The sequence below is a fragment of the Quercus suber genome, unplaced genomic scaffold (genome assembly GCF_002906115.3).
Source record: "Quercus suber isolate HL8 unplaced genomic scaffold, Cork oak 2.0 scaffold_76, whole genome shotgun sequence".
NCBI lineage: Eukaryota > Viridiplantae > Streptophyta > Magnoliopsida > Fagales > Fagaceae > Quercus > Quercus suber.
This window is the reverse complement of record NW_027069541.1, coordinates 1,341,767-1,367,237: the sequence shown is the minus strand read 5'-3', so window position 1 is coordinate 1,367,237 and position 25,471 is coordinate 1,341,767. Positions and strand designations below refer to the sequence as shown.

At 35.9% G+C, this 25,471-nt stretch overlaps 3 protein-coding genes across 5 annotated transcripts; 2 read left to right on the top strand and 1 right to left on the bottom strand.

Moving 5' to 3' along the window:
• The first annotated feature begins 452 nt into the window (after positions 1-452).
• On the top strand, positions 453-9,140 carry LOC112020657 (subtilisin-like protease SBT1.1). 2 transcript variants are annotated; one of them, XM_024053212.2, is made up of 3 exons: positions 453-495; positions 4,733-6,586; positions 8,565-9,140. In XM_024053212.2, the coding sequence occupies exons 2-3, from the start codon at positions 4,738-4,740 to the stop codon at positions 9,005-9,007; spliced, it is 2,292 nt and encodes a 763-aa protein (XP_023908980.1). In that variant the 5' UTR covers positions 453-495; positions 4,733-4,737; the 3' UTR covers positions 9,008-9,140. The 2 variants fall into 2 exon arrangements, 1 of the variants encoding a protein (XP_023908980.1); XR_010628992.1 differs by lacking the exons at positions 453-495; positions 4,733-6,586 and adding an exon at positions 6,970-7,317 and having other exon boundaries at positions 8,565-8,673.
• Positions 9,141-10,712: 1,572 nt separating this feature from the next.
• Positions 10,713-20,973, top strand: LOC112020635 (phospholipase D beta 2). Its single transcript, XM_024053183.2, has 10 exons — positions 10,713-13,013; positions 13,406-13,522; positions 14,263-14,457; positions 15,084-15,332; positions 15,466-15,534; positions 15,644-15,791; positions 16,436-16,584; positions 17,768-17,944; positions 18,254-18,451; positions 20,346-20,973. Exons 1-10 carry the CDS (start codon positions 11,298-11,300, stop codon positions 20,637-20,639), a joined length of 3,312 nt encoding a protein of 1,103 aa, XP_023908951.2. The 5' UTR covers positions 10,713-11,297; the 3' UTR covers positions 20,640-20,973.
• Positions 20,974-21,641: 668 nt separating this feature from the next.
• LOC112020648 (uncharacterized) lies at positions 21,642-25,013 on the bottom strand. 2 transcript variants are annotated; one of them, XM_024053199.2, is made up of 3 exons: positions 24,838-25,013; positions 23,164-23,857; positions 21,642-23,055 (listed from the first exon to the last, which is right to left on the bottom strand). In XM_024053199.2, exons 2-3 carry the CDS (start codon positions 23,768-23,770, stop codon positions 22,175-22,177), a joined length of 1,488 nt encoding a protein of 495 aa, XP_023908967.2. In that variant the 5' UTR covers positions 23,771-23,857; positions 24,838-25,013; the 3' UTR covers positions 21,642-22,174. The 2 variants fall into 2 exon arrangements, with proteins under 2 accessions (XP_023908967.2, XP_023908968.2); XM_024053200.2 differs by having other exon boundaries at positions 24,744-24,842.
• Between the last annotated feature and the right edge of the window lie 458 nt (positions 25,014-25,471).

The window sequence follows — 25,471 nt, the reverse complement described above, 5'->3', positions numbered from 1 at the left end:
TAAATGCAAGCTACTGACTTTGACTTTGCTTCAACCAAAATCTCTTTTCTTCCTTCCATAGCCGAATCTTTTCTTGCTTTTGCTTCTTTCTTTTCTTTTGCCTTCAGCGTGTTGGACACTTTGGCTCACTTCTCATTGAGAGAAGTCATGGAGTGCCATGCTCATTAAATGGGCTCTTGTAAAAACAGCATGTGGGCTGGACCCACGGTGCAGTGCACCTAACAAATGAATCTTGCTAAATTGGATTGCTGATTACGCTTCTTACCTGTCCTCTCTGTCTCTCTCCTTACGAATGTAAAAAAAGGTGGTGATAGAGATATTTTTTCCCTGAACGGGAAAGATATACTTTCTATTCCTATATGATAATGAGCTCAAGTTGTTAAGTGAAATCACCTTTACTCACCTATAAAAATATCCTCTTTCCATTCCTCACCCTATACATTTTTATTCTCATTCTCATTCTCATTCTCTTGGTCTTGGGGTTCAGCAAGGAAGGTAGTACCTTTGCTCTCTTTATGATTTTTGGTTTCTACTTACACACTCCTGCACACAATCCATACACACACACCACACAAAATTCATGATTTTAGTGCAAGTTTTGCTTGTGTGCAAGAGTATGTGTAATACACTCTTAAGGAATATGGGGTCAAGTTGCATAAAAGGGTGTTAATGGGTGTCTTGTGGGCTGTTGTCTATTATTGTTTCTTTATGTTTTGCCAGGGGTTGTTTCTTTAAGTTAGACATGTGCATCCTACCCACAAACCCTACAAAACTAATCCAACCTAATTAACTTGACATCTCGAGTTAGTTTTTTTTTTCGTGGGTTGATGGGTTGNAAAAAATTACTGAAAAGTCTATTCCCAAAGTTATTTAGTTATTTAACCATTTTTAGCACTCAAGTTTGCAAACTCAAGTTCCAAGTGAAAATCAAGTTTAGTGAGCTCGAGTTTTAAGTAGATAGGCGCTCACATGAATTGTATGCAGTAGCGGCACCATGTTCAGCCCCAAAGAATTCCCAGGAACACCCTTACTTGAAAAAAAAAATTATATATAATAATTAAATTTTTCTTATTTATTTACCCTTAAAAAAAATTAAGAACACCCTCAATCAAAATTAGGAACACCCTCAAATTAAATATATATATATATATATATATATTTGTTCTACTTTCAAGCAAAAATAATAATTTAATTAATAAATAATTAATTGGGGAAGAAACTAATAAATAATAATTAATAATTTAATTAATCAATACATTATAAAAGACAAAGAAATTAAATTATTTAGGCTAAATAACAATTAATAATTTTATAATTAATGAAACAACAATATAACAAATTATAGTTTATAAAAGACAAACAAATTAATGAAACAACTAAACAACAATAATTAATAATTTTATTAATGTGGGGTACTTTTTAGCTTCTGTCCAAGCAAGTGTTGCACTTGTACTTGGTTTTGGCTTTTTTAGTTTTCCCACATCGAAAGTAACTCCCTCCCCCCCAAGCCTTATAAGCGTGAGCTTGAGACGAGGAAATAATGTTATTTCCTCATCTCAAGCTCACGCTTATAAGGCTTGGGGGGAGGGAGTTACTTTCGATGTGGGAAAACTAAAAAAGCCAAAACCAAGTACAAGTGCAACACTTGCTTGGACAGAAGCTAAAAAGTACTCCACAATTAATATTTCAAATGAACTTATAGTTTATTTTTTATTCTTTTGCTAGAATTATGGATAAATATTTAATAAAAAAAAAACACGTAGAAGGCAATTAAAAACTTTATGTATTTGCGTGTTTTTTATTATTGTTATTGTCAATATACAAAATTTTCTTTTTATTAGATTGTGTAATTTATACTTGTTGATGAACATCCTGAAAAAAATTTCTAAAACCACTGCTGATTGTATGACGTGGTATTTTAAAATAAAATATTTTACGTACAACTCGAGTTCCACTAAACTGGCTCTAGAAGTGGCAGTCTGGCAGACTAGAATTGGACACTAAAAGTGATGACATGAAATTGGATCACAGCACAGCTCACTCAGAAACACACATAAAAAATTGTCCACAAATGAGGATTCGAGTTTGTGCTTGTGTTTGTTTATCCACCAACATAACGTGCATAGTTTCCCTTGGAATGAAAGCTTACAGATGCGCATGAAACACAAAAAATAAAGTCTAAGATAGTGGCTAAAAAGTAGAAAAAGGCCACTATTAATTATTCTCTGCCAACCCATGTATGCCTAGAATCATATGGCTCCCCAAAATAGAGCTAGCTGGTGTGGTCTTGTGGGTGGAGTGGGCTTGGACTCTATTTCTAGCCCCTTCCCTTCATTTTAGTACTTTATCTTTGTATCAAACAATAGCAAGGTTAAAAAGTATGAGTGTTTCTAGTGGTATTGCAATAATATTGTTGTCACTTGTAGTTGTAGACATGGAGTTTCTAGTAGTAGAGTTTATGGGATAAAGAGTTTTAACTGAAAATTGTTTAGAGTTTTGAGAGTTTAATAAATTGTGAATGCTGAATACAACTTTAACATTAGTTCTAAAGTTCCCACCTTGAAACTACAAATTTCGACCCTTGCTTCCTAAAAGACTACAGAAGAGTTTTGTCAGACTTGAAAAATTCTAACCAGACAGTGTTTTTTTTTTTACAGAAAGAATTTTAAAACTCTTTTCTGAATGCACAACTAGACGAGCTCCAAGTAATTAGTCCAATGTTGAATAGTGATATTTACACAAATCTATGTTGAATTCCCATATTTTGACAGAACTATGTAAATATTTAACATTGTATCAACTTCCTAATTATGGCCTAATTCAACTAGTTTACACCATAGTCATGGCTAGTGGCTACCTTCCTAGGCAATGATGTTGGGAAAAATTCTATATAACAGTGAGTAAATGTCAGCAAGCACGGCGGAAGCACAATTACACAATAACACAAATATTTACGTGGAAACCCTTTCTCCTTGAAGGGAAAAATCACGGGACAAATTCTGAATAATTTTACTATATTAAATAGAGATTACAGTATTTAGAAATACAATTTGAGTAAAGAAAAACTCTCTTTTTCTTCTCACTCACTGCTATATTTCTTACTGTGTATTTTCTCTAACTCCCTCTATTTTTGTCTTCTCTTTTTGGCTTGCTCTTACTCACGTACCAGTCCTCACACTTTGAGACTCCACTCTTTTTTCCCACTGGGACTTCACTTCTTCAGCCCCTGCACCTTCAAATGGCCGAAACTTCTCCCATTTATTTCTTTCACCTTTTCTTCTTTTCTTCCTTTCACACTCTTCTCTTCAAATCACAATAAATGCAAGCTACTGACTTTGACTTTGCTTCAACCAAAATCTCTTTTCTTCCTTCCATAGCCGAATCTTTTCTTGCTTTTGCTTCTTTCTTTTCTTTTGCCTTCAGCGTGTTGGACACTTTGGCTCACTTCTCATTGAGAGAAGTCATGGAGTGCCATGCTCATTAAATGGGCTCTTGTAAAAACAGCATGTGGGCTGGACCCACGGTGCAGTGCACCTAACAAATGAATCTTGCTAAATTGGATTGCTGATTACGCTAAAATATTATTTTGAGTCAAATTGTGTTGGATATATATATATATATATAAGTTAATTTCATTATCTTTATTTAATTTTTTTTATTTATTTTAATATTTTGAGAATTCATTATGATGAATTTGAAATTTTGGAATATATTTTAGGCATATTATGTGAATTTTAATAGTTTATAAAAAAAAAATACCAATATAGTTTTTAAAAACTCAATTTTTTATAAGGCATGAAACATATATGCATAACGCACTAACTCAGCAACTTGACCCATGCGAGTCAAGTTAGGTTAATTTCAACATATGTGGTGGGTTAGGCTAGGTTGAGAATTTCTCAACTCGAAAAGGTTGGGTTTGGTTGAAAAAAAAAAAAAAACAACCCAACTTGACAAACACACACCTACTTTTTGTATCCAGTGATGCTAGAGGTTCTATAAAGTTTACTACATTAATCTTACAAACTAATGTATCAACTAATAAATACAAAACAAAACAAAAGGTTAAAAGTGTATTTGTTATGATGTTCATTTGTCAACTTGTAAGCCTTTTATGATAAAATTTGTAATACTTTTTTTCTTCATGACAGAGTGTCACTAGTGTGATTTCCCCCCATGCATGTAGTTAATCTCACTTGTCGGCTAGAATAAGATCATCTCTTTATTTCATGATTATGGCTTTTAATATATATATATATATATTTAACCATATAAATAGTGCTATGTTATTTAAAATTTTAGATGACGTATATCCTTTGAATTTTGTAATATTTAATCAAAATCATGAAATGGAGAGGATCATTTTCCTTAGAGCCTCCATTGGTCAATCTCCTCTTGGACCTTGTGTAACATTTATATATTATATTAATTCAAGTCTATATGAGTTTAGATTAACTTTTTTTTTCTTTTAGTATCTTTATTTGTTTACTTATTTACAGCTTTTTAAAGCATATAGTATGTTCCAAGCTTAATTGTATCTTTGTCAAATTTTCAATAAATAAGCTTTCAACTAATACTCATCTACCTAGAATATATATTCAACTACATGAATCGCATTTTGTCCTATGTTTTATTTTATTTTTTTTCCCTGAATTAGTTCTTTCACATAGTAAATAATTAACTTACCAATAAACATGCTCTTACAAATCCATGTTCTTTTGATCTTTCACAGCCATCATGGTGCTTTGGACACCCTTGCTCTTTCTGGCATTCATGGCTACAACTTCAATTGCCTCAATGAACAAAGAGACATACATAATTCACATGGACAAGACCAAAATCACGGCATCAGATCATACTCTAGGCATTGCCAAACCATGGTACGAATTGATGATGGACTCCATGCATGAAATTTTATCTCAAGAGGAAGAAGATATGTCACCCCTTGAGCTTCTTTATATCTATAAAACCACCATTTCTGGTTTTGCTGCCCAACTTTCCACAAAACAGGTCCAATCCTTGAAAAGACTCAATGGCTTTCTCTCAGCCACTCCTGATGAAATGCTAAGTCTTCATATCACTCATACCCCTCAGTTTCTTGGCCTGCATCTTGGCGAAGGACTTTGGAATGCTCCCATATTGGCTTCTGATGTGATAATAGGCATTGTGGATACAGGAATTTGGCCAGAACATGTTAGTTTCAAGGACTCAAGCATTTCCCAAGTGCCCTCTCGTTGGAAAGGCACTTGTGAGGAAGGCACAAAGTTCTCAGTTGCAAATTGCAACAAGAAACTAATAGGTGCAAGGGCCTTTTACAAAGGGTACGAGACCATTGTTGGAAGAATCAATGAGACAACGGATTATAGATCCCCTAGAGATTTCAATGGGCATGGGACACACACTGCCTCAACTGCTGCTGGAAATCTTGTGCACAATGCAAACTTTTTAGGCATGGCAAAGGGTTTGGCTAGTGGTATGAGCTATACTTCAAGAATTGCAGCATATAAAGCATGCTGGCGAAGAGGCTGTACTAATTCAGATATATTGGCAGCCATAGATCGTGCAGTAGCTGATGGAGTCGATGTGCTGTCACTCTCTTTAGGAGGTTTCTCCAAGCCATATTATAGTGATAATATTGCAATAGCCTCATTTGGGGCAGTCCAAAATGGGGTTTTTGTTTCTTGTTCTGCAGGCAATTCAGGACCTTTTAGTTCGTCCGTTAGCAATGCTGCACCATGGATCATGACCGTCGCTGCAAGCTATATTGACAGAAGCTTTCCAACAACAGTGAAGCTTGGGAATGGGAAAACTTTTGAAGGGTCATCTTTATATTCTGGCGAGCGGACTAAGCAACTACCACTTGTATATGCAAGCACCGCAGGGGGGCAAGGAGCACTGTTTTGTTTAAATGATTCTCTAGTGCCAAAGCTTGTGAAGGGAAAGATTGTTGCTTGTGAGCAAGGAATAAACAGCCGGGCGGAAAAGGAAGAGCAAGTAAAAAATGCAGGAGGGGCTGGAATGCTATTGCTTAATGCTGAAATTTATGGCGAGGAGCTGCTTGCTGACTCTCACACTTTGCCAGCCACTTCTTTAGGAGCTTCTGCAGGTAAAGCCATCAAGAACTATCTGTGCTTGAACAAAAATCCAACAGCTTCAATTATGTTCAGAGGGACAGTTTACGGCAATATTGCACCAGTAATGGCAGCATTTTCATCTAGAGGACCAAGTTTGGTTGGACAGGATGTGATCAAGCCGGATATAACTGCACCAGGTGTGAACATATTGGCTGCTTGGCCACCCAAGACTATCCCATCCTTACTCAAGAATGATAAAAGAAGTATACTGTTCAATATAATTTCAGGTACCTCAATGTCTTGTCCTCATGTTAGTGGCTTAGCTGCACTTCTTAAATCTATACACAAAGATTGGTCACCTGCAGCTATCAAATCTGCTTTAATGACCACTGCTTATGTACTAAACAGCAAAAGGGCTCCAATAGCAGATATTGCTTCTAATAGCTCTAAGGCTGCCACACCTTTCGCATTTGGCTCAGGCCATGTTAACCCAAAATGTGCATCTGATCCAGGTCCAGGGACGGACCCAGGTAGAGGGCTAAGGGGGCCCGGGCCCCCCCTGGGCCCAAAAAAAAAAAATTTTTAGCAAGTAAAAATTTTCAAAAAAAATAAAATAAAGGGCTTGGGCCCCCCTAAGTTTTTAGCTCCGGCCCCCCTAATTTTTAGCTCGGCCCCCTCAGTCCCTCCCAAAAATTATGAACCCCATTATCTGGCCAGCCCAGAGCCCATGATGACCCGTGTAAATCTTAAAAAAAAAAAAAAAAAAAATTCCTTAGTAGTCCAAAACCAAAATCATGAACCCCATCATCCAGTCAGCCCAGAAGCCCATGATGACCCATGTAAATCTAAAAAAAAAAAAAAACTCAGCTCTCAGCAATCCAAAACCAAACGGAGAAAGCCAAAAAACGAAGGAAAAAAAAAAAGAAAAAAAAGAAAGAAAGGAAAGTGAGGTGAGACAGAGTGATAGAGAGGCGAGACCGCTCAGACCGGAGAGAGACAGAGAGATAGAGAGCTGTGTTGCCGACTAGCCGTGTCACCGTGACGGAGAGAGACAGAGAGATAGAGTCATAGAGAGCCGTGTCAGTGTCGCCGACTCGACGTGACACCGTGACGCTTGCGAGACCGCTCAGACCGGAGACCCATCTCGATCTTGGCATCTTGCTACCCAGTCCAGTACCCATGCCGGCGAGACCCCACGCGAGATCCACTTGCCGCCGCCGCTGCCCACGGAGACCCATCACAGGTATTTATCTTTTCCTTCAAAGTTCAAAACTTAATAAAATGTTTGTGATCTGAGAATCTGAGATTCACTGAAAGTCTGAAACTGTGCTTGTGATGAACTGATGAGTGATGAACTCTTTGTGTTTTTACTGAGTGATGAATTGAATTGATGTTGCTGCCTGTGTTTTTTTTTTTTTTTTTGGCTTTGTGACTCTGTCACTTTGTGTTTGTGACTTTGCATTATATAGATAAGAGAGAAAGAGAGAGAGAGCACAGTTTGTAGTTGTAGAGATAGTTTTTTCTTTGTTGACCGGTAGTGGGCATAATTGGGACAAGTGGAGTTTGGCAATGGACAAATGACAAAAAAAAAAAAAAAAAAAAAAAAAAAAAAAAAAAAAAAAAAAAAAAAAAAAAAAAAGAAAAGAAAAGAAAAGAAAAGAAAAGAAAAGAAAAGAAAGAAAGAAAGAAAGAAAGAAGAAAAGAAAAGGTAAAGTTAAGAAAAGTTTTTGTTTGTAGTGTCGGTAGGGTAGTGGGATTCATTAGGTATTTGGGTTAGTGGGTCAGAATTAGAAAGATGGAGACAGTCAGACTACACAAAGACACAAAGACATAAATAAAGGCAGAGACAACCCAAAGACATAAAATCATAAATAAAGGCAGACCAAACATAAAGACATAAATAAAGGCAAACCAATGACAAAAAGAAAAAAACAAATCATATAATATAGAAAATTGTCACATAAATTTAAGAAAATAATGGTGATTCTTATTTTATTTTTATTTTATCTGTAGATTATGAAAAAATCCACTACATGCTTGATTTTTTCAAAAGAAAAGGTTCAAATTCTTCCAAAATCAACGTGGAATTGCCAACAACTAATGTTGCTATTCCAATTCTAGAAAATGTGGATGCTCCAATTCTAGAAAATGTGGAGGATGCTCCAATTCTAGAAAATGTCAATGCTCCAATTCTAGAAAATGTGCATTTCCCAATTTTGGAAAATGTTGATGTTCCAATCTCTCAAACACAATTTCAAAGAGCGTCGAGTTCCCTTTTTATAGATGATTGTATAAAGAAACAATAGTGTTTCGGGTCTTTTGTTTTTGTTAGTAGATGATTGTACCTTAATATATTAAGAAATAATGATTTTTGGGTATTTGTCTTGGTTGATAGTTTATTAATACAATATGGATGCGTATTTGAATTTTTTTTTTTTTGCTTATCTCCGGCTCCCCCCAACTTAAAATCCTGCGTCCGTCCCTGTCCAGGTCTGATCTATGACATCACATCTGAGGACTACCTAAATTATTTGTGCAGCCTAAATTATAACTCTACTCAGATAGCTTTACTATCAAGGGGGAATTTCACTTGTCCTAATAATGCATTTCTTCAGCCTGGTGACTTAAACTACCCTTCTTTTGCTGTGCTGTTGGATCAAAATGCCTCAAACACTAGTGTGACATACAAGAGGACAGTGACAAATGTTGGGACCCCAATGAGTACTTATGTGGTGCAAGTGTATGAACCAAACGGAGTATCAGTGACCGTTGAGCCTAAGTGTTTGAAGTTTGAAAACTTGGGTGAGAAATTGAGTTACAAGGTGAGATTCAATGCATTGCGAAGAACAAAATCTTCGACTAATTTCTCTTTCGGGTCTTTAGTTTGGAAGTCTGAATTTTATACTGTTAGAAGTCCCATAGCAGTAACTTAGCAATAATTTGAAGTTAGTGCAGGTTTTGAAGTTGGGACCTTAAAAGTAATTTGTAGAAGAAAGGAGGAGTGCTTCTGTGAAATTCATGAAAAGTGTGTATTTATGTATTGAACATCCAAGTTCATGTTATGTATTTAGTGCAATAGGAATACGCGTTTAATTGAAAGATATCAAAAAAAGGAAGTCAAGAAATTGGGTAATACATTTCCTAGGGTCAATAGAGTGTGAGCCAATTTTTCAAGAATTGAAAAAAAAAAAATATATATATATATATATTTTTTAGAAGAATTCAAGCATTGAATTTTTTCAAGAATTGAAAAAAAAAATATATATATATATATATATTTTTTAGAAGAATTCAAGCATTGAATTTGATAAATAAATACGTCAATCCCTTAAACCTTTTTTTGCTTTTAATAAATAAACAACATTTTCCAAGCATTGATTTAAAGCAATAAATTTACATTGAAGGCAAGGCAAGAATCAAGATAACATTTATCTTGGATTAGCCTTCTGGTTAATTTTTTATTTATTAAAAAATGACAAACATTAATTTACAAAAAAGATACAAGATTAAAAAAAATATTTGTACATAAACAAATAAACTCACATGAGATTAACCGATCAAACTGTCACAAATTCTGATGCATACGACAAGTGGTCAACCTTATGCTAATACTAGATTCCCTTTGTACAGTTTTAATTTCAAACTTCCCGAAACATTCATGACCTGTTGATCTTTTCTTTTTTCTTGAATTTGACCTTTTTGCTGTGAAAGCAACGTTTACCGACCATTAAGAAATATTTCTACCAACCAATTGTAGACAAGTATTAGAATTTATAATATTTTCACAACAAATTATTTGTAGAAAACTATAATTACTAGTTTGAATTTAAATTTACTACTTAAATTAGTACATTTTTCTCACTTGAAACAACTAATAATAACCTGTTACTTAAAATTTTTTGTGAAAATATTATATACATAGTATATCTAAATTCTATGTCGGAAGTTTGATACGCAATCAAATCAATTGAACAAAATCAGCATTTTTTTAATACCTAATATTATATTAAAAAAAAAAAAACAACAACAAAATCAAAATCTATCTGTATCAATAAAAGGAGACAGAAAATGAAAATGTGAAAACTATTAGGTGGCTTCCCACACAAAAATGGTACTACGTAGGATTGAAAACTAAAACTGCAACCGGCTGAACTGGTATGTTTTAGTTGTGAATTGAAGAGAGATAAAATTAAAAAAAGACAGATAAAAAAAAGAGTAAAATATCATTTTCATCCCTAAACTATAACAAAAGTTCATTTTTCGCCTCTAAACTTTCAAAAATTTTATTTTCGTCCCTAAACTATCACAAAATTTCATTTTTCGTCCTTAAACTTTCAAAAGTTTTATTCATCCCTAAATTTTCAAAAGTTCTGACGGAGTGCTGATGTGGCTTGACAGAGTGCTGATGTGGGAGGGACGAAAATCAATACGTTTGAAAAATTTTAGGGACGAAAATAGAACTTTTGAAAATTTAGGGACGAAAAATGAATTTTTGTGATAGTTTAGGAATGAAAATAAAACTTTTGAAAGTTTAGGAATGAAAAATAAACTTTTGTCATAGTTTAGGGATGAAATATTTTACCCTAAAAGAAAAAACCCAAATATACCGCTTCTCCGTGTTGCCGTTGCACACGTTGTTAATACGACGAAAGAGTGTTTTTTCAGTTACAGTTTTGAGTTTTCTTTCCCAGCTCTCTCTGAAACTCTGTCCTTAATTCTTTTTTCTTCTTCTTCCTTCGAAACTTCCTAGGTAATACTAATTCCTCTCAATCTTCCTTGATAATCGAACCTCCTTAAGGTATCACTTTCTCTTCATTTAACATATCTATATCTTTTCCCATCCAAAAATAAAAAACATATCTATATCTTTTGACTTTCTATTCTTTTTTGAGCTTTTGGGGATTTTTTTTTGTCTTTTCTTTTTTGGTTGTTGAATTTTTCGTCACTAAGAATCAAATCCCATTTTTGATTCTACGTTTTTTTTTTTTATCTTTTAATAATATAAACTCGTTTTCCAATCATAATTCTCAAAAAGCTGATACCTTTATCTCTTTCTACCTTTCCTTTTGTCTCTTTGATCGGTTTTTGTCAACAGTATTTCAATTTGATTCTGGCCCAGTTGATATCTTCTGTAGTATATTGTGTTGCTAAGATTCAAGAACGAGAGCGAGAACGATTATTCATCAATTGGCATTGTAAAGAAACAAAATTTAGTTTTTGTTGATGGATAATTATGGTTCATCATCTTCATATCCACACCACAATCCCTATGCATACCCTCCTCCTCCTACTTCTGCATACCCACCACCACCAAATCCTGATCCATACCATACTCCTGCTTATTCTTACCAACACAATTCCTCACAGCCTTACCCTTATGTATACCCACCATCACCATCTTCAACCTCCTATTCAGGCCCTTTGGACTATCACCATCCTCCACCACCATCACCATCTTCAATCTCTCATTCAGGTCCTTTAGATTATCACCATCCCCCACCTATCTATCCCTATCCATATCCTGTTGCTTCAGCTCCCCATTGTGCTCCTCAACCATCCCTTGATCACCATAGTAGTTTCCAATATGGTCCCTCTCATTACCCATATCAACAATCCGGTCCATACCCACCTCCCGAAAGCCAGGCTCAAGTCCCTTTTCGTGCCAATAGCTTCTCTAATTATCACCAGCAGGACAGTTCCAGTTACATAGGAACTGGATCATCTTCAGATGTTTATAGTGTCAATGATGCCACCCCTTCTCGCCCTTCTGCATATCCACCTCTGGATGATCTTATTAGTGATATGCACTTGTCTGATAATCACTCTACTGCCCCTGCATCACACCAAGCGCCTACAGTGTCACCATTGGCAAGTGCCCCTCCTAGTGCAAGGTATGATAAACCGGGGGAACTTTATAGCCATTCTAACTCGTTTTCGAGCAGTTATGGGGCATCTTATTCAGCTCAGTCTGATTTGTCTAATCATTCTGTTTATGGCCACACGAGCTCATTCAATGGGTCTCAGCATAGTCAGTCCTTGCAGATTGTGCCACTACAGAATAAAGGATCATTGAAGGTTTTGCTCTTACATGGGAATTTGGATATTTGGGTCTATAGTGCACATAACCTTCCAAATATGGACATGTTCCATAAAACTTTGGGGGATATGTTTACAAGATTACCAGGGAACGTGAGCAACAAAATTGAAGGCCATATTAATCATAAAATCACTAGTGATCCTTATGTTTCAATCTCAGTATCAAATGCTGTAATTGGGAGGACTTTTGTGATTAGCAATAGCGAAAACCCTGACTGGAAGCAACATTTTTATGTTCCTGTAGCGCATCAAGCTGCTGAAGTGCATTTTGTGGTTAAAGATAGTGATGTTTTGGGGTCACAGCTTATAGGAGTTGTGGCAATTCCAGTGGAACAGATATACTCAGGGGCAAAGGTGGAAGGAACCTACCCAATCCTGAATAATAATGGGAAGCCTTGTAAGCCAGGGGCTGCCTTGAAGCTTTCAATTCAGTACACCCCAATTGAGAAATTGAGCATTTATCATCATGGAGTGGGGGCAGGCCCTGATTACCATGGGGTTCCTGGAACATACTTTCCTCTCAGGAAAGGTGGAACGGTAACTCTTTATCAAGATGCCCATGTTCCAGATGGGTCCCTTCCAAATGTGAAGCTTGATCAAGGGATGGATTATGTGCATGGGAAGTGTTGGCGTGACATTTTTGATGCCATACGTCTGGCCAGTCGTTTGATTTACATTACAGGGTGGTCAGTGTGGCACAAAGTTAGGTTGGTTCGGGATGCTGGTGATGCTTCAAATTACACCCTAGGAGACCTTCTGAAAACCAAGTCTCAAGAAGGAGTGAGAGTGCTGCTTCTTATTTGGGATGACCCTACATCAAGAAACATTTTGGGTTACCAAACAGTGAGTAACTTACCTTTTGAAACATATTATGGGATTTTAGTCTATAATGTGCCCTAGTTTCTGGTTCATATTTATCAAAATATATCATTTAGTTACACTCTATCAGATTTGGGCATAAATCAATCATTAGAATGTATTTGGCATGTATTGATGCTTGTGTTCATGTGTAATGTCTTATATTTCCTTATGTTCAGTTCTTAAGTGGAGCTTGGTAAGCTTATTAGCATAAGCCATGATTTTTTGGGTTTTGTTACATTGCGCTATAAAATGTGCTTCTCAAACCAATTTGCATGTTACTTTCCCTTTTTTTATAAATGTTACTTTTGTCATATATTTTCTAATCAGAAAGCTTTTGTTAGATATATTTTGCTAATAAACCTATTTATATGCAGGATGGAATCATGCAAACCCATGATGAGGAAACTCGCCGTTTCTTCAAACGCTCTTCTGTTCAAGTGCTACTTTGTCCCCGCATTGCAGGAAAGAGACATAGCTGGGTCAAGCAAAAGGTTAGATTTTAAAAGGGAAAAAAAGTTGTAGGCTCTTTTTCATTCTACACAATACCATTGCTCTTCATTTTCTGAATCAGTTTCGAACTTGTTCAACATCATGATCTAGAATTCCTATGTTGGATCCCAGAGGATAGCAGCCTCTTTGGAAATATTAATGCTGCACCATACATTCCATCCAAAGAGAGGGGGGGTGGGTGGGGGAGGGAGGGAGAGAGAGGTTGTGTCCTACATTCTTGATAATCAATATGGTTTCCTAAATGTGGATCCACCATCTAGTCATTGACCCTAGCTGAGGTTTGGTACCTAAAGTGGATATGACTGTGCTGTCTGACCTGGTGGCTTTAAAAACCGAATAAGAATTTAGCATGTAATATTGATGCTCAAAGTAAATCTTTCAGACATCGGTACTGATATCTTAGCTTTTTGATGTGTCAGATAGTAAATAAAGGGATCATCCTAGTTGCATTGCTACTAAGCTACAAGTGAGGGCTAAATGCATAATACAATTTTCTTATTGTTTTAACTGTTAATACCATTATCTGGTAATGTATGGCTTGCATTGATTTTCAAAAATATAGCATTGTATTGTTTATAGTTGAGAGCATGAAAAAAACGTCAGTTATGTAAATGTCCTTATCTATAACTGTATTTGGACTTATCCAAATAAGAAAACTGTAATTGGTTTGCTATGGAAATTGGTGTTGAAGTTTGAAGTTATTCTCACTTCATGTTATCAGGAAGTCGAAACAATCTATACACACCATCAAAAAACTGTAATTGTGGATGCCGATGCTGGAAATTATAGAAGAAAAATCATCGCTTTTGTTGGAGGACTTGATTTATGTGATGGGCGATATGATACTCCACAGCACCCTATATTTAGGACACTACAAACAGTCCACAAGGATGACTATCACAATCCTACTTACGCGGTAATCTCTTAATCCCTATCCTAATACTGGTTGAACAACTGTCAGTAGCTATATAGTTCTGCAGTACCATATTGCTTGTTTGGCACATTGATAACTTTTGTTATTAATGCACAGAACTTCTATAAGAGTTGAGATGTGTGTTTACTAGTACCAGAACTAATGACTTAAAAAGCAAACCCTATACTGTATCATGAGATCCTACCTGTGATATGATACAAGGGGCAAATTAGTCTCATCTCAAGTGCTAAGAAATTGAAACCAGAGAAAAAATTTTGCAAGTAACGTGTGGAATATTGTGGCATAAACCTATCTGATATCCTGATCCCATTTAGTCATTGGAAGGTGCAAAGAAACACAGCTTGAACAAATGTACTTGCCATTATACCAACAACATGCAAGTGTATGCAACAAATATCCTAAATTCCTGAATTTAGTTTTTGAAGTCAAGCAACTGAAAATCTTGATGGAATGTTCAGCTAAATGGATATGGAAATGCTATATTAATATAAAATTTTCTTCCGATAAAATTGCAAATATATGCAACAAATATTGTAATACTTATAATTTATAGTTGTCTTTTAAATTAATCAACCACGTTTTTATATGGTGGGTTATTACCTCAACAGGGTAACACTGCTGGTTGTCCACGAGAGCCATGGCATGACTTGCACTCTAGAATTGATGGTCCAGCGGCATATGATGTCCTGACTAACTTTGAGGACCGCTGGCTTAAGGCTGCAAAACCCCATGGGATTAAAAAACTGAAAATGTCATATGATGATGCGTTGCTCAGGCTAGAAAGAATTCCGGAGATTATTGGACTCTCAGATGCTCCTTGGACTAATGATAATGATCCAGAAGCTTGGCATGTTCAAGTAAGATGGTCTTAATTGCCCTAGGGCCTTGGCTCAGGTCGAAAAGGAGTGTTGATTCACAATTTGTTTTTGTAGTGTGTATTAGCTTATTGATTAAATTATCTTATTCATTTTCTGTGGTTTGCAACTGCAGATTTTTCGTTCTATTGATTCAAATTCTGTTAAAGGGTTCCCTAAGGATCCAAGAGATGCCACAAGCAAGGTGAGGTGAAACTTAGTGATTACCTTTATGAATTTTCACTAATTTCAGTTTACCTCCCTTTCTCTCTTTTCATGTGCCTGAAAGTTAATTAATTACTTTGTTGTAACAGAACCTGGTGTGTGGGAAGAACTTGCTGATTGACATGAGCATACATACAGCATATGTAAAGGCCATTCGTGCTGCCCAGCATTTCATTTATATAGAGAACCAGTATTTCATTGGATCTTCATACAATTGGAATTCACATAAAGACATAGGTGAGAAAACTTTAATTTTAACATAAATGGATCACACTGATAGCCATGATATGTAGAGGAACTAATATCTTTGATCTTATAAATATTTAGAACAAAAAAAATTATTTATTAAATTATTTTACCCAAAAAAAAAAAAAATAGAACTTGTTGCTGTCTGATGGTGTCATAACTTCCACAACCAACAGAAATCCACATAAGCTGTGCATTTGTATGACGTTAAAGTTAATGGAATCAGATTTATTCTCAGTGAATAGAAGGTCCACAGTTAGAATCTGAAAGTTGGACATGCATAAAGGAGGTTCAAATAAAAAGTAACCTACCATTTCCATTGTTTGGTCAAGTTTAGCCAATCCCAATTTGCGACTTGCAACTGATTAGCTATTGAAAAGAAGTAAAGCTCTTTTCTTGACTTCATCACCATTCTTTATTCATCATCTTTCTTAAATACCTGCGTAAGTGCCATTTCCATCTTTCTAGTTATTAACCGTTTTTGACAAAATGCTCTCACTGTACTGCACCATTTTAAATGACTGCATTTTTGTGCTATTATCTTCCAGGGAAATCACTTACTGGATAATAAGGTGTCTCGTGATTTCATTTTCTTGTTTTGTTTGCTGAATTTTGCTCATACTGTCTTTCTGCAGGTGCTAATAATTTGATTCCAATGGAAATTGCCCTTAAGATTGCTGAGAAAATTAGAGCAAATGAGAGATTTGCTGTATATATTGTTATCCCAATGTGGCCAGAAGGTGCTCCAACTGGTAACGCTACTCAGAGGATTCTATATTGGCAGGTAGGTTCCAATTAGTGACTGAGAATTGAAACCTATGTTCAGTCAGGGAAGGCTTTTGCTATTATACTTAGCATTCTGAATGACATAGACCCCTACTGGTATCCCTTTTTCATCTTTTTCCCTATCTCTTTCATCCTCACATCTTTTATTAGCTAAGTGCCTTGTAGTAAAAGGCTTTGCCGGAAGGTTCTCCATATGCAGCAATTCTATTAAAGCTAATTTGTGTAACTTACAGCGTGAAAGAAGTTTTTGTTGTTACCCAGATATATGTGTCTTTTGTTTGTTGGTATGAGGAAAGACATACTTTGGTCATTTAAGATAGATTTGGCATGGCCTTGGGGGTGAGGGTCTGTGATGGGGTTATTTGAAAATTGTAAATGCCATTGTTTTCATTGGTAAGTTTACACACATGCCCAATGGATTTGAACCTACAATCTTACTCCACCCTTTATTATGCTAGGAGGTGGTAGTGTTTGAGCTAGAGCTCAATGGCAGGTTTCTGTAAATGCCAGTCTAGAGATTCTTTTTTTTTTTTTTTTTTTTTTTACCATGAGGACTTCAAACAGGAGTTTTTCTCCTGTAAGTCCTCGGCTGTGTCACCAAATTGTTTTGCCACAAAATATGGCTCTCATGCTTCTAATGCATACACAATTCTCCACCCATCCATTACCCTCCATCTTTCCTGGATAAAAGATTCTAGAAAGTGGAAGCTTCACTCCAGCATATCAAACTTCTTAATTCATTGAATTCTATAGTGGGACCAAGGAACATTCTCTATGGGAATTGATTTGTTTCATATGTAGGATTCCAGTATGGAATTTTGATAGTTTATATGAAGAGATATTTTATTCAGAGTTTTTTTTTTTTTTCTTGGGAGATGATTCAGAAAATATTGGATTGTTATTGTTTCTGCTTATCTTTATACTGCATTATTCTGTCATTCCAAAAATAGATTTGAAAAGAAGCAGGACCTCCCCTGGCAGCGCGGGGCAGGGGCAAAGAGGGGGATCCAAAGAAGAGGACTCATTTCAGTGTTATAGAAATGTGTATTCCAAAATGGACTCATCAATTTTTAACTATATGGACTGGACATCAAAAGGCCCCATTTCTAGTAAAATTTATAGCATTTTTTAGTGGCTGATTACTGCATTTCTTGATCTTGAGTTATTATTGATTATTGCAGAATAAAACAATGCAAATGATGTATGAGACCATCTACAAGGCTTTGGTGGAGGTTGGGCTTGAGGAAGCATACTCACCACAAGATTATCTGAACTTCTTCTGCCTCGGCAACCGTGAAGCCATAGATGGATATGACACTACAGTGCCTGGAAGTGCTACTCCAGCTAACACTCCTCAGGTCTATCTTCCTCTAAAAGTGATTAATATTTTAGCCATCATTTTTAGTACCACTTGTTCTTATACACAGGAGAGACCTTCTTCTAGTGTATAAGTAGAGAATCTTTCAGATTCTGTATGTGATGTTTCATACATATATTATATAATGTACATATAATCATTGAATTTTTGTCTGGAGCATGTTTGAACCCCAGATACTTCTTTGATCCTTGAAAACATTCCTAACTATTGTTCTTCTGGTTCCTCAGTCTCAGACATGCTCTTATTCAGTAAATGTACTTATATATGTGTTGTATATTGGTGTTGCCAGGCACAAAGTCGAAAAAACCGACGATTTATGATTTATGTTCATTCAAAGGGCATGATAGTTGATGACGAATACATAATAGTGGGTTCTGCAAACATCAACCAGCGCTCCATGGAGGGCACAAGAGACACTGAGATTGCAATGGGAGCATATCAACCGAATCATACCTGGGCAAGAAAATATTCTGATCCGCATGGACAGGTAACCTTAGTTACTTAAGGAGCTGTTTGATCATAGAAACACTTTTTTTTCCTTTTTGGCTTTGCAAACAAATGCAGAAACTCAACAGTGGTAATTTATTTACAGAAAAAGGTACTTTTTTTTTTTTGAGAAGCGAAAAAGGGACTGTTAATATACACACAAATCCCCCTCCCCCTTTCCCTTTCTCAAAAAAAAAAAAAAAGAAAGAGCATTTCACTTTAAACAAATTCTGGGAAAAGCAAATAAAATCTTTCCTCTTTGCCATAAAAAGGTTAGGAAGATTCATTTCCAAGGTTTTTCAGGGGGAGGGTATATCTTTTTGTCTGAAAGTTTAGATATAGATATTAACTGATTATGTTTTTCACTGGAATGTTGTTTGGTTGAAATAGAAAGATATCAGAGACAAGCTTATTCTGCAGCTTCTGATTTGCTATTCGTGTTGATAAAAAGAACTGCTTCTTTTACATGTAGTAGTTTATGTAGTTCCTAGATGTTATGAATAACTTTTAAACCCTTTATTAACTTTCTACAAAAATTGCAATACCAGAAAGCATTCATCGTAACAGAAACATTGAAATACAACAATTTCATGTCTGCATGGGATCTCAAACTTTAGGACCATCTTTAAGCGTAATTCAACACTAAACAGAATCATATATTTTATTGTTGTATCCTAAGCTGATATAATTTTGGCTCTTCAAAAAAAAAATTTGAAACCTTTTGGCTCTTCATTTTCAATTGCATGGAACTGGAATATTTTGGAGTTAACCAGGAACAGCTTAAAATTTTAGATTTCTTGAAAATAAAAGATAATTTTTTGCTGTAAAAAAAAAAAAAAAAAATTCAGTAAGTAGTTCAGTTACTATGTAAGTCACATGATCACATGGACATAAGATCTAGGGGAAGCAAGAAGGCCTGCATCCATAAAATTTAATCAAGCTTCAATCTTTAAACAGTGTGATATGATTTTCCAATTAGGTACATAATCAATGGTTTATTTAACCATAGACATTTCTTAAAAAATTTCTCTTTTAGAGAACCTACACTGGCACACATTGAAAAAGTTTCAGTTGTGACATTGTGATTTCAATCAAAATGTACCAAACTCATTAAACCACAATGATGGAGTGAATACTATTTCCTAGAGTAAATGCATTCATTTTTTTCTTGAAGTTACTTGAGCAGTTTGATGTTCCAGTGAAGATCATTTCTTGTTTAACCAAAGGGTGAAAAATTACAGAGGATTCTCCTAAAAAAATTACATAATCAAAAGATTTTAATTGCAAAGAGAGAAAACCAATAAAATCTGCAACATAATGCATGTCATTTTCACCAAAGGGTGCAAGACCACTCGAACAACAATCTCAAATTCACCAACTTCAACCCAATAACAAAGAGCTACACACCATTGAATGATCAATTATTCCTCTCCCTCCATATGGTCAATTTTAAACAAAGAGGAGCTGTATTGCAAGCAAAAGAACTTCTATGCTTGCTATATCAGCTTCTCCAGCCATACATTTGCACATATAAGACCAACCCACCAAATAATGCATCTTTCAATAAGGTAATTCCCAGCCAAGAATTTTCTCTAAAGCTGAGGGTACCAGGGAATGAATTTTTTTCAGTAAAGTTACTTAAAATTTTCTAGATTGGACTAATATGCAAAACAAAAGTTGTCAATTCCAAGAAATGTGGTACTGCCACAAAAAATAATGAAATTTATAAAAACCTAGATATACCAAAAACAATGAGTAGTAAAACTTTTAAGGGATATGAAAGAACTTAATTTGTTTGTTGTTGTACTAAATGCTACTATTTCATCACTCTTACTGGTTTTTAACTGGACTTACAGTAACTGACTTTCTGTTTCATGCGAATGTGTATTTCATAGATTTATGGATATAGGATGTCATTATGGGCAGAACATCTTGGATTTACTGAAGACTGCTTCAAACAACCAGAGTCTCTTGATTGTGTGAGAAGAGTAAGATCACTAGGAGAGATGAACTGGAAACAATTTGCAGCCAATGAGATCATAGAGATGACAGGCCACCTATTAAAATACCCAGTTGAAGTTGATCGAAAGGGCAAGGTGAGGCCCCTTCCTGGATGTGAAACTTTCCCAGATGTTGGAGGAAGTATAGTTGGTTCATTTCTTGCCATTCAGGAGAATCTAACCATCTGAGCAGCTCATTTCTAGCTTCTACTTGCTAGCAAATTTAGATGAGAAAGAAATTACGGAGTATGATCAAGTTTTTGACATTTATATGTCATATGTCCAAATCTCACGACGGTGTACAGTTCTTTTTCCATTTTCCTCTTGTTTTAGTAGTATAGTGTTACAATTTGTTTGTAGTTTATTGTATATTTCAGTGTAATATACTCGCACAAAGAATCAGTCAGGATTTTGTATGTGTTCAAAGTCCCACTTGAAATGTTTGAGAGTATACTTTCTTTACAACTCTCCAACAAAAAGTTTGTGGTAAGAGGGAAGAGTTTATACAAGTGCAGTTTTTTTCTTTGAAAAAGAGCAAAAAGTTACAGGTTACAATTCACTCTGAAACTTTACAGCTTGATAAGTTTTTAGATGCAGCTTGCCATTGAATTTGCTTCTTTCTGAAAACTCCTGTTTCTTGGAGCATTCAGGTCATTATGAGGGAAGGAGAAAGATAACAATTTTAAGAAATTCCTATCCATTGCTCATTCCTTTTTGGTCCTGTAAATTAGGATTGTGCTATCTGTGACAACCATCATCTTATAAGTAAGATATCTGTGCTGTTGGTGGCACTTTTTCTTTTTCTTTCATGCTCTATGAGTTAATATTTCAGATAGTCCAGATTTGCCTTACGCAAACTGCTCAGAAATTTGGTTCATGATAAGGGAAGAAGAAAGTTCACAATGTTAGGTAATGACTGGATCCCAATTTTGTCCCTTCATCTTGGAATTAACGCATGTGTTGTTTGGGACACTTTTTTATATATAAAAATGTACTGCATGTTAATATTTCAGAAGTCCAGATATGCTTATGCAAACTGCCAGAAATTTGGATCATGATTCCCTTTTCTGTCCCTTAAATTGGGATGTTCTTACCTATGACTGCTCTCATCCTGGAAGTAATGTAATTGTGTTGTCTGTAGCACACTTATTTCCTGATGCGCTAAGAGCTAATATTTCAGAAGCCTAGCTATGCAAACTCGCAAAAATGAACTTCACTGCAAGTTTTAACGTCCGAAAGGCACAACATCAATACAGCAAATGACAACTCCAAACAAGGATACATACCCAGTCAACACTACACACACACACACAGTTCTACGCCTTCTGTTAACGCAAAAGCTGAAGGAGATGCGTCAAGCTCTTACAATAGAGAGTTTACAACGGAGACAAAAAAAAACTTTTTTTTTTTTTTTTCTTAAATCTAGAGACAGTAAACAGAACTAGATATGACAGTACAGATTTAAAGATATATCTCAATTCAATCCACCTCTTGCTCTAATGTATGTATCAACCAAAAGTTCTCTATAAATTAGCTTCATCCTCAATATTCCCATTCTACACAAAACATGAGACTACAATCAGAGAAGAATGATGCTTGCGTGGAGTTACTAACTAGTAAATGAAAACCTGACACCAAATTCATATCATGCATGAGCATGAAATTTCATCCTGCACGGTATCAGCTCCAGCCAAGCCAAGCCCTTTTTGCAGCTTGGAACTTTTTCATGAGATATTTACAAGCTTTGCACGTCGAGTTTTTGGATCCACCTCCACTCGAAGACCAAGTCCAGTTAATTCAGGCACCTCAACAGATCCTTGAAGCTCCAACTCTGCCACTGCATGTTGGTTTTCTGTATTCCCTTCCAATAAATTTCTCACAGTCCAAATGCCCCATTCCCTCAAGTACGGATTATCTTCATCAGTAACACACTGTTGTAAAAGCAGAAGAATCCAATTCTTCTGTCTAATCTCGTCTTGTACTTGCTTCCTTCCGAATGCACAATTGCCAATGACTGCAACAATGTCTCTCCTAAATCCTCTGTAAGGACAAGGCTTCAATGAATAAGAACTTGAACTGTCTTGGTTTTCACCTTGTTTGAGGCCTTTCCTGATTATGGTTGGGGGCTCAAGTTCACCAAGCAAGCACAAAAGCATTTCTACTAGTCCAGAAGATAGTAGCATATCAACAGCATCCATTGAATCATCCTCCTTTGAGCTTCCCAGACTCCTCTTGCCGGCACAGATATCTCTCAAAATGATGAGCGAATATCCAAGAACATCAATCGCAGTCGAGCCTGTTGGAAGACCAGACTTGCATTGCAACACAGAATTAGTAACTCCAACAGATCTCTTGAATATCCCAAAAACACATGATGTGAATTCATTAGGAACAGTAATATCATTTAATCTCTCATTCAAGATCTCTGATACGATCTTCAAAAGAAACGCATGTTCGGACGAAAAAAGATCATTTCTGAATTCAATGTCTTCACCATTTGAAGAGGCACCAAAAAGGCATAATTTCGAAAACAATGGAGGAAAGTGAGGTTCTTCTAAGCAGATTCTGGAAAGGATCAACTTCAACCAATCCTCTCTAAAGCCAGCTGTTAAGACACCAGAAAAATTAGGACACACAAAAATGTAGTTCAAACAAATACAGCTCGCGTCAAATTAAAACAAAATTTTACAAGCAAAAAGACATCCAGATTTACCTACACAAGCAGTCCTTACAATTTCTTCCACAATAGGCAAACCAAAGTCACCACAAAGATCTGCATCCAATCCAGGGCATCCATCACAACAAGCATAAATAACCATACACAGTGGATCACAAGTCTCCCAGCTACGGACTCTTGCAAGAGCAACAAACTCATCTGGAAAAAATTTATGCCAAATAGCACGCTGACGTTCTTCTCCGGCCAAAGAAACATTGGCCAAAACCTGCAACCCCATACGAATGGTCCCATAATCTGGATCAGACAAGAGCCCAGCAGAACTCAAAATATTTGAAACAACACCAACTCCATTTTGTTCAACAAAAGCATCTTGATTTGCAACTTCTCCAGCACACAGATTTCTGAGGAGCTTCAAAGATGATAAGAGAAGGTGACGACCAGAAGGGTAAGGGAGATTCTGACTAAGCTGAAGAACTATGGGAAGGATGTTCTTGGAAGCAAGGCCCGAGCGGCCAACATCAGTCCTAGAAGCTTCTATAAGATTTTCTAAGGTTTCTTCCAAAGAAGATGAGTTAGAAGCACTGAACAATGGTTGGAGGACATCTTGTGGAATAGACAACTCCACCAATGAGGCATCACCCATTAATTACTTCAACCAAGAGCTTTTCAGTTTGATTTGCAAAATCTACTAAAACAATAAAATTTTCAGCGGCGAATGAAATGATTTGTCCTGCAGAAATTGGTGCCAAACAATGAAAACCACTTCAATAAACAAGTTCTAATAAGATGTTCACAAAACGGTACAAAAAAATTATAACATGTTTTTTTGATAGGAAGTGCAGCAAAATTATAGCATAAGGAATAAACAAACACAAAGTTGGCAAAACTTCTGGGATACATGTCAGTAAGCTTTCACAAAGACTCACATACACTTCAACGGTGTTTGTCGATAATGTGCAGAGAGATCACAATAAATGGTATTCAAAAATTTTATTTTTACATATTTTTAGCCTAAAAAGTAAAAAACACACTAGTCCTTGGCACATATTTGAATTTCTGGGCTGAAAATTGTAATTTCCTAACTTGGTCCCTATACAACATAAATGAAGAGACTATATGGCATGCCATCTCTCTTCAATCAGCTACCAGGGAACTGGCAAGCAAACTTAGCCACCTGGCACCATTCATTTCAGCGTAAAAGCTACTTGTTTTCCAATGTATGATTGCATTCCTAAAAATGCATTTGAAAAACACTTTCCAATGTTTGGCTTGTATGGAAAATGACAATTTTTTCTGTGGATAAAACTTGAAAGTTGAAACAAATGGACACCAACCCACATAACCAACTTTTCATGACAAAAAGAAAGCATGTTCAAATCAACAGGAAGGGAAGAGATAATTTGACTTTCCACACTACAACAGCCCATAAGAATAATCATAATTTGATTTTCCAGCCAACAACCAAGTTCAAATTCCCACAAATTGAACGATCCTCATTCACTCAAGCATTCTAACAAACACATTGTGAGCAACAATTCAAGAGACAAATTTTGAGAACAAAAGTCCCTCAAATTCAATGCCCCATACACAAACATCATCAAAAAAAAAAAAATTACCCAGCACAAAAACACGGAGGGATTGAACAGGAAACAAACTCCAATATGGCGGAGCACAGAGAGAGAGAGAGAGAGAGAGAGAGAGAGAGAGAACCTGTGTTTCGGCGAGTAGTACTGTCGGGTTTGGGCCGATTGGGTTCTCATCAATTTCACCTCACCCTGTCAAGGCAGCCACACCAACCACCTATATATGGTCCAAACTGTAAACCACCATGACTAGTTCGAATAAACAGGCCGCTTCTGAGGCCCACTTCAATTCTTTATTATACCATTAAAGTGAGACAGATACATACACTATCTACATTTTTAGGATTTTTATCTAAGCGGGAGTTGATAAAAGTATGAAAGGTTAAGGCCGTTTAGTAGAGTGGTTAAACAACTTATCAATTTCACCTCACCCTGTCAAGGCAGCCACACCAACCACCTATATATGGTCCAAACTGTAAACCACCATGACTAGTTCGAATAAACAGGCCGCTTCTGAGGCCCACTTCAATTCTTTATTATACCATTAAAGTGAGACAGATACATACACTATCTACATTTTTAGGATTTTTATCTAAGCGGGAGTTGATAAAAGTATGAAAGGTTAAGGCCGTTTAGTAGAGTGGTTAAACAACTCATTTTCAGTTTTTAAATAACACTACACACTTTTTCACGTACTTTTTTATCCATACTTATTTTTAAAAAATTACAAACAACATTAGTCAAACTCCTCTACCAAATGA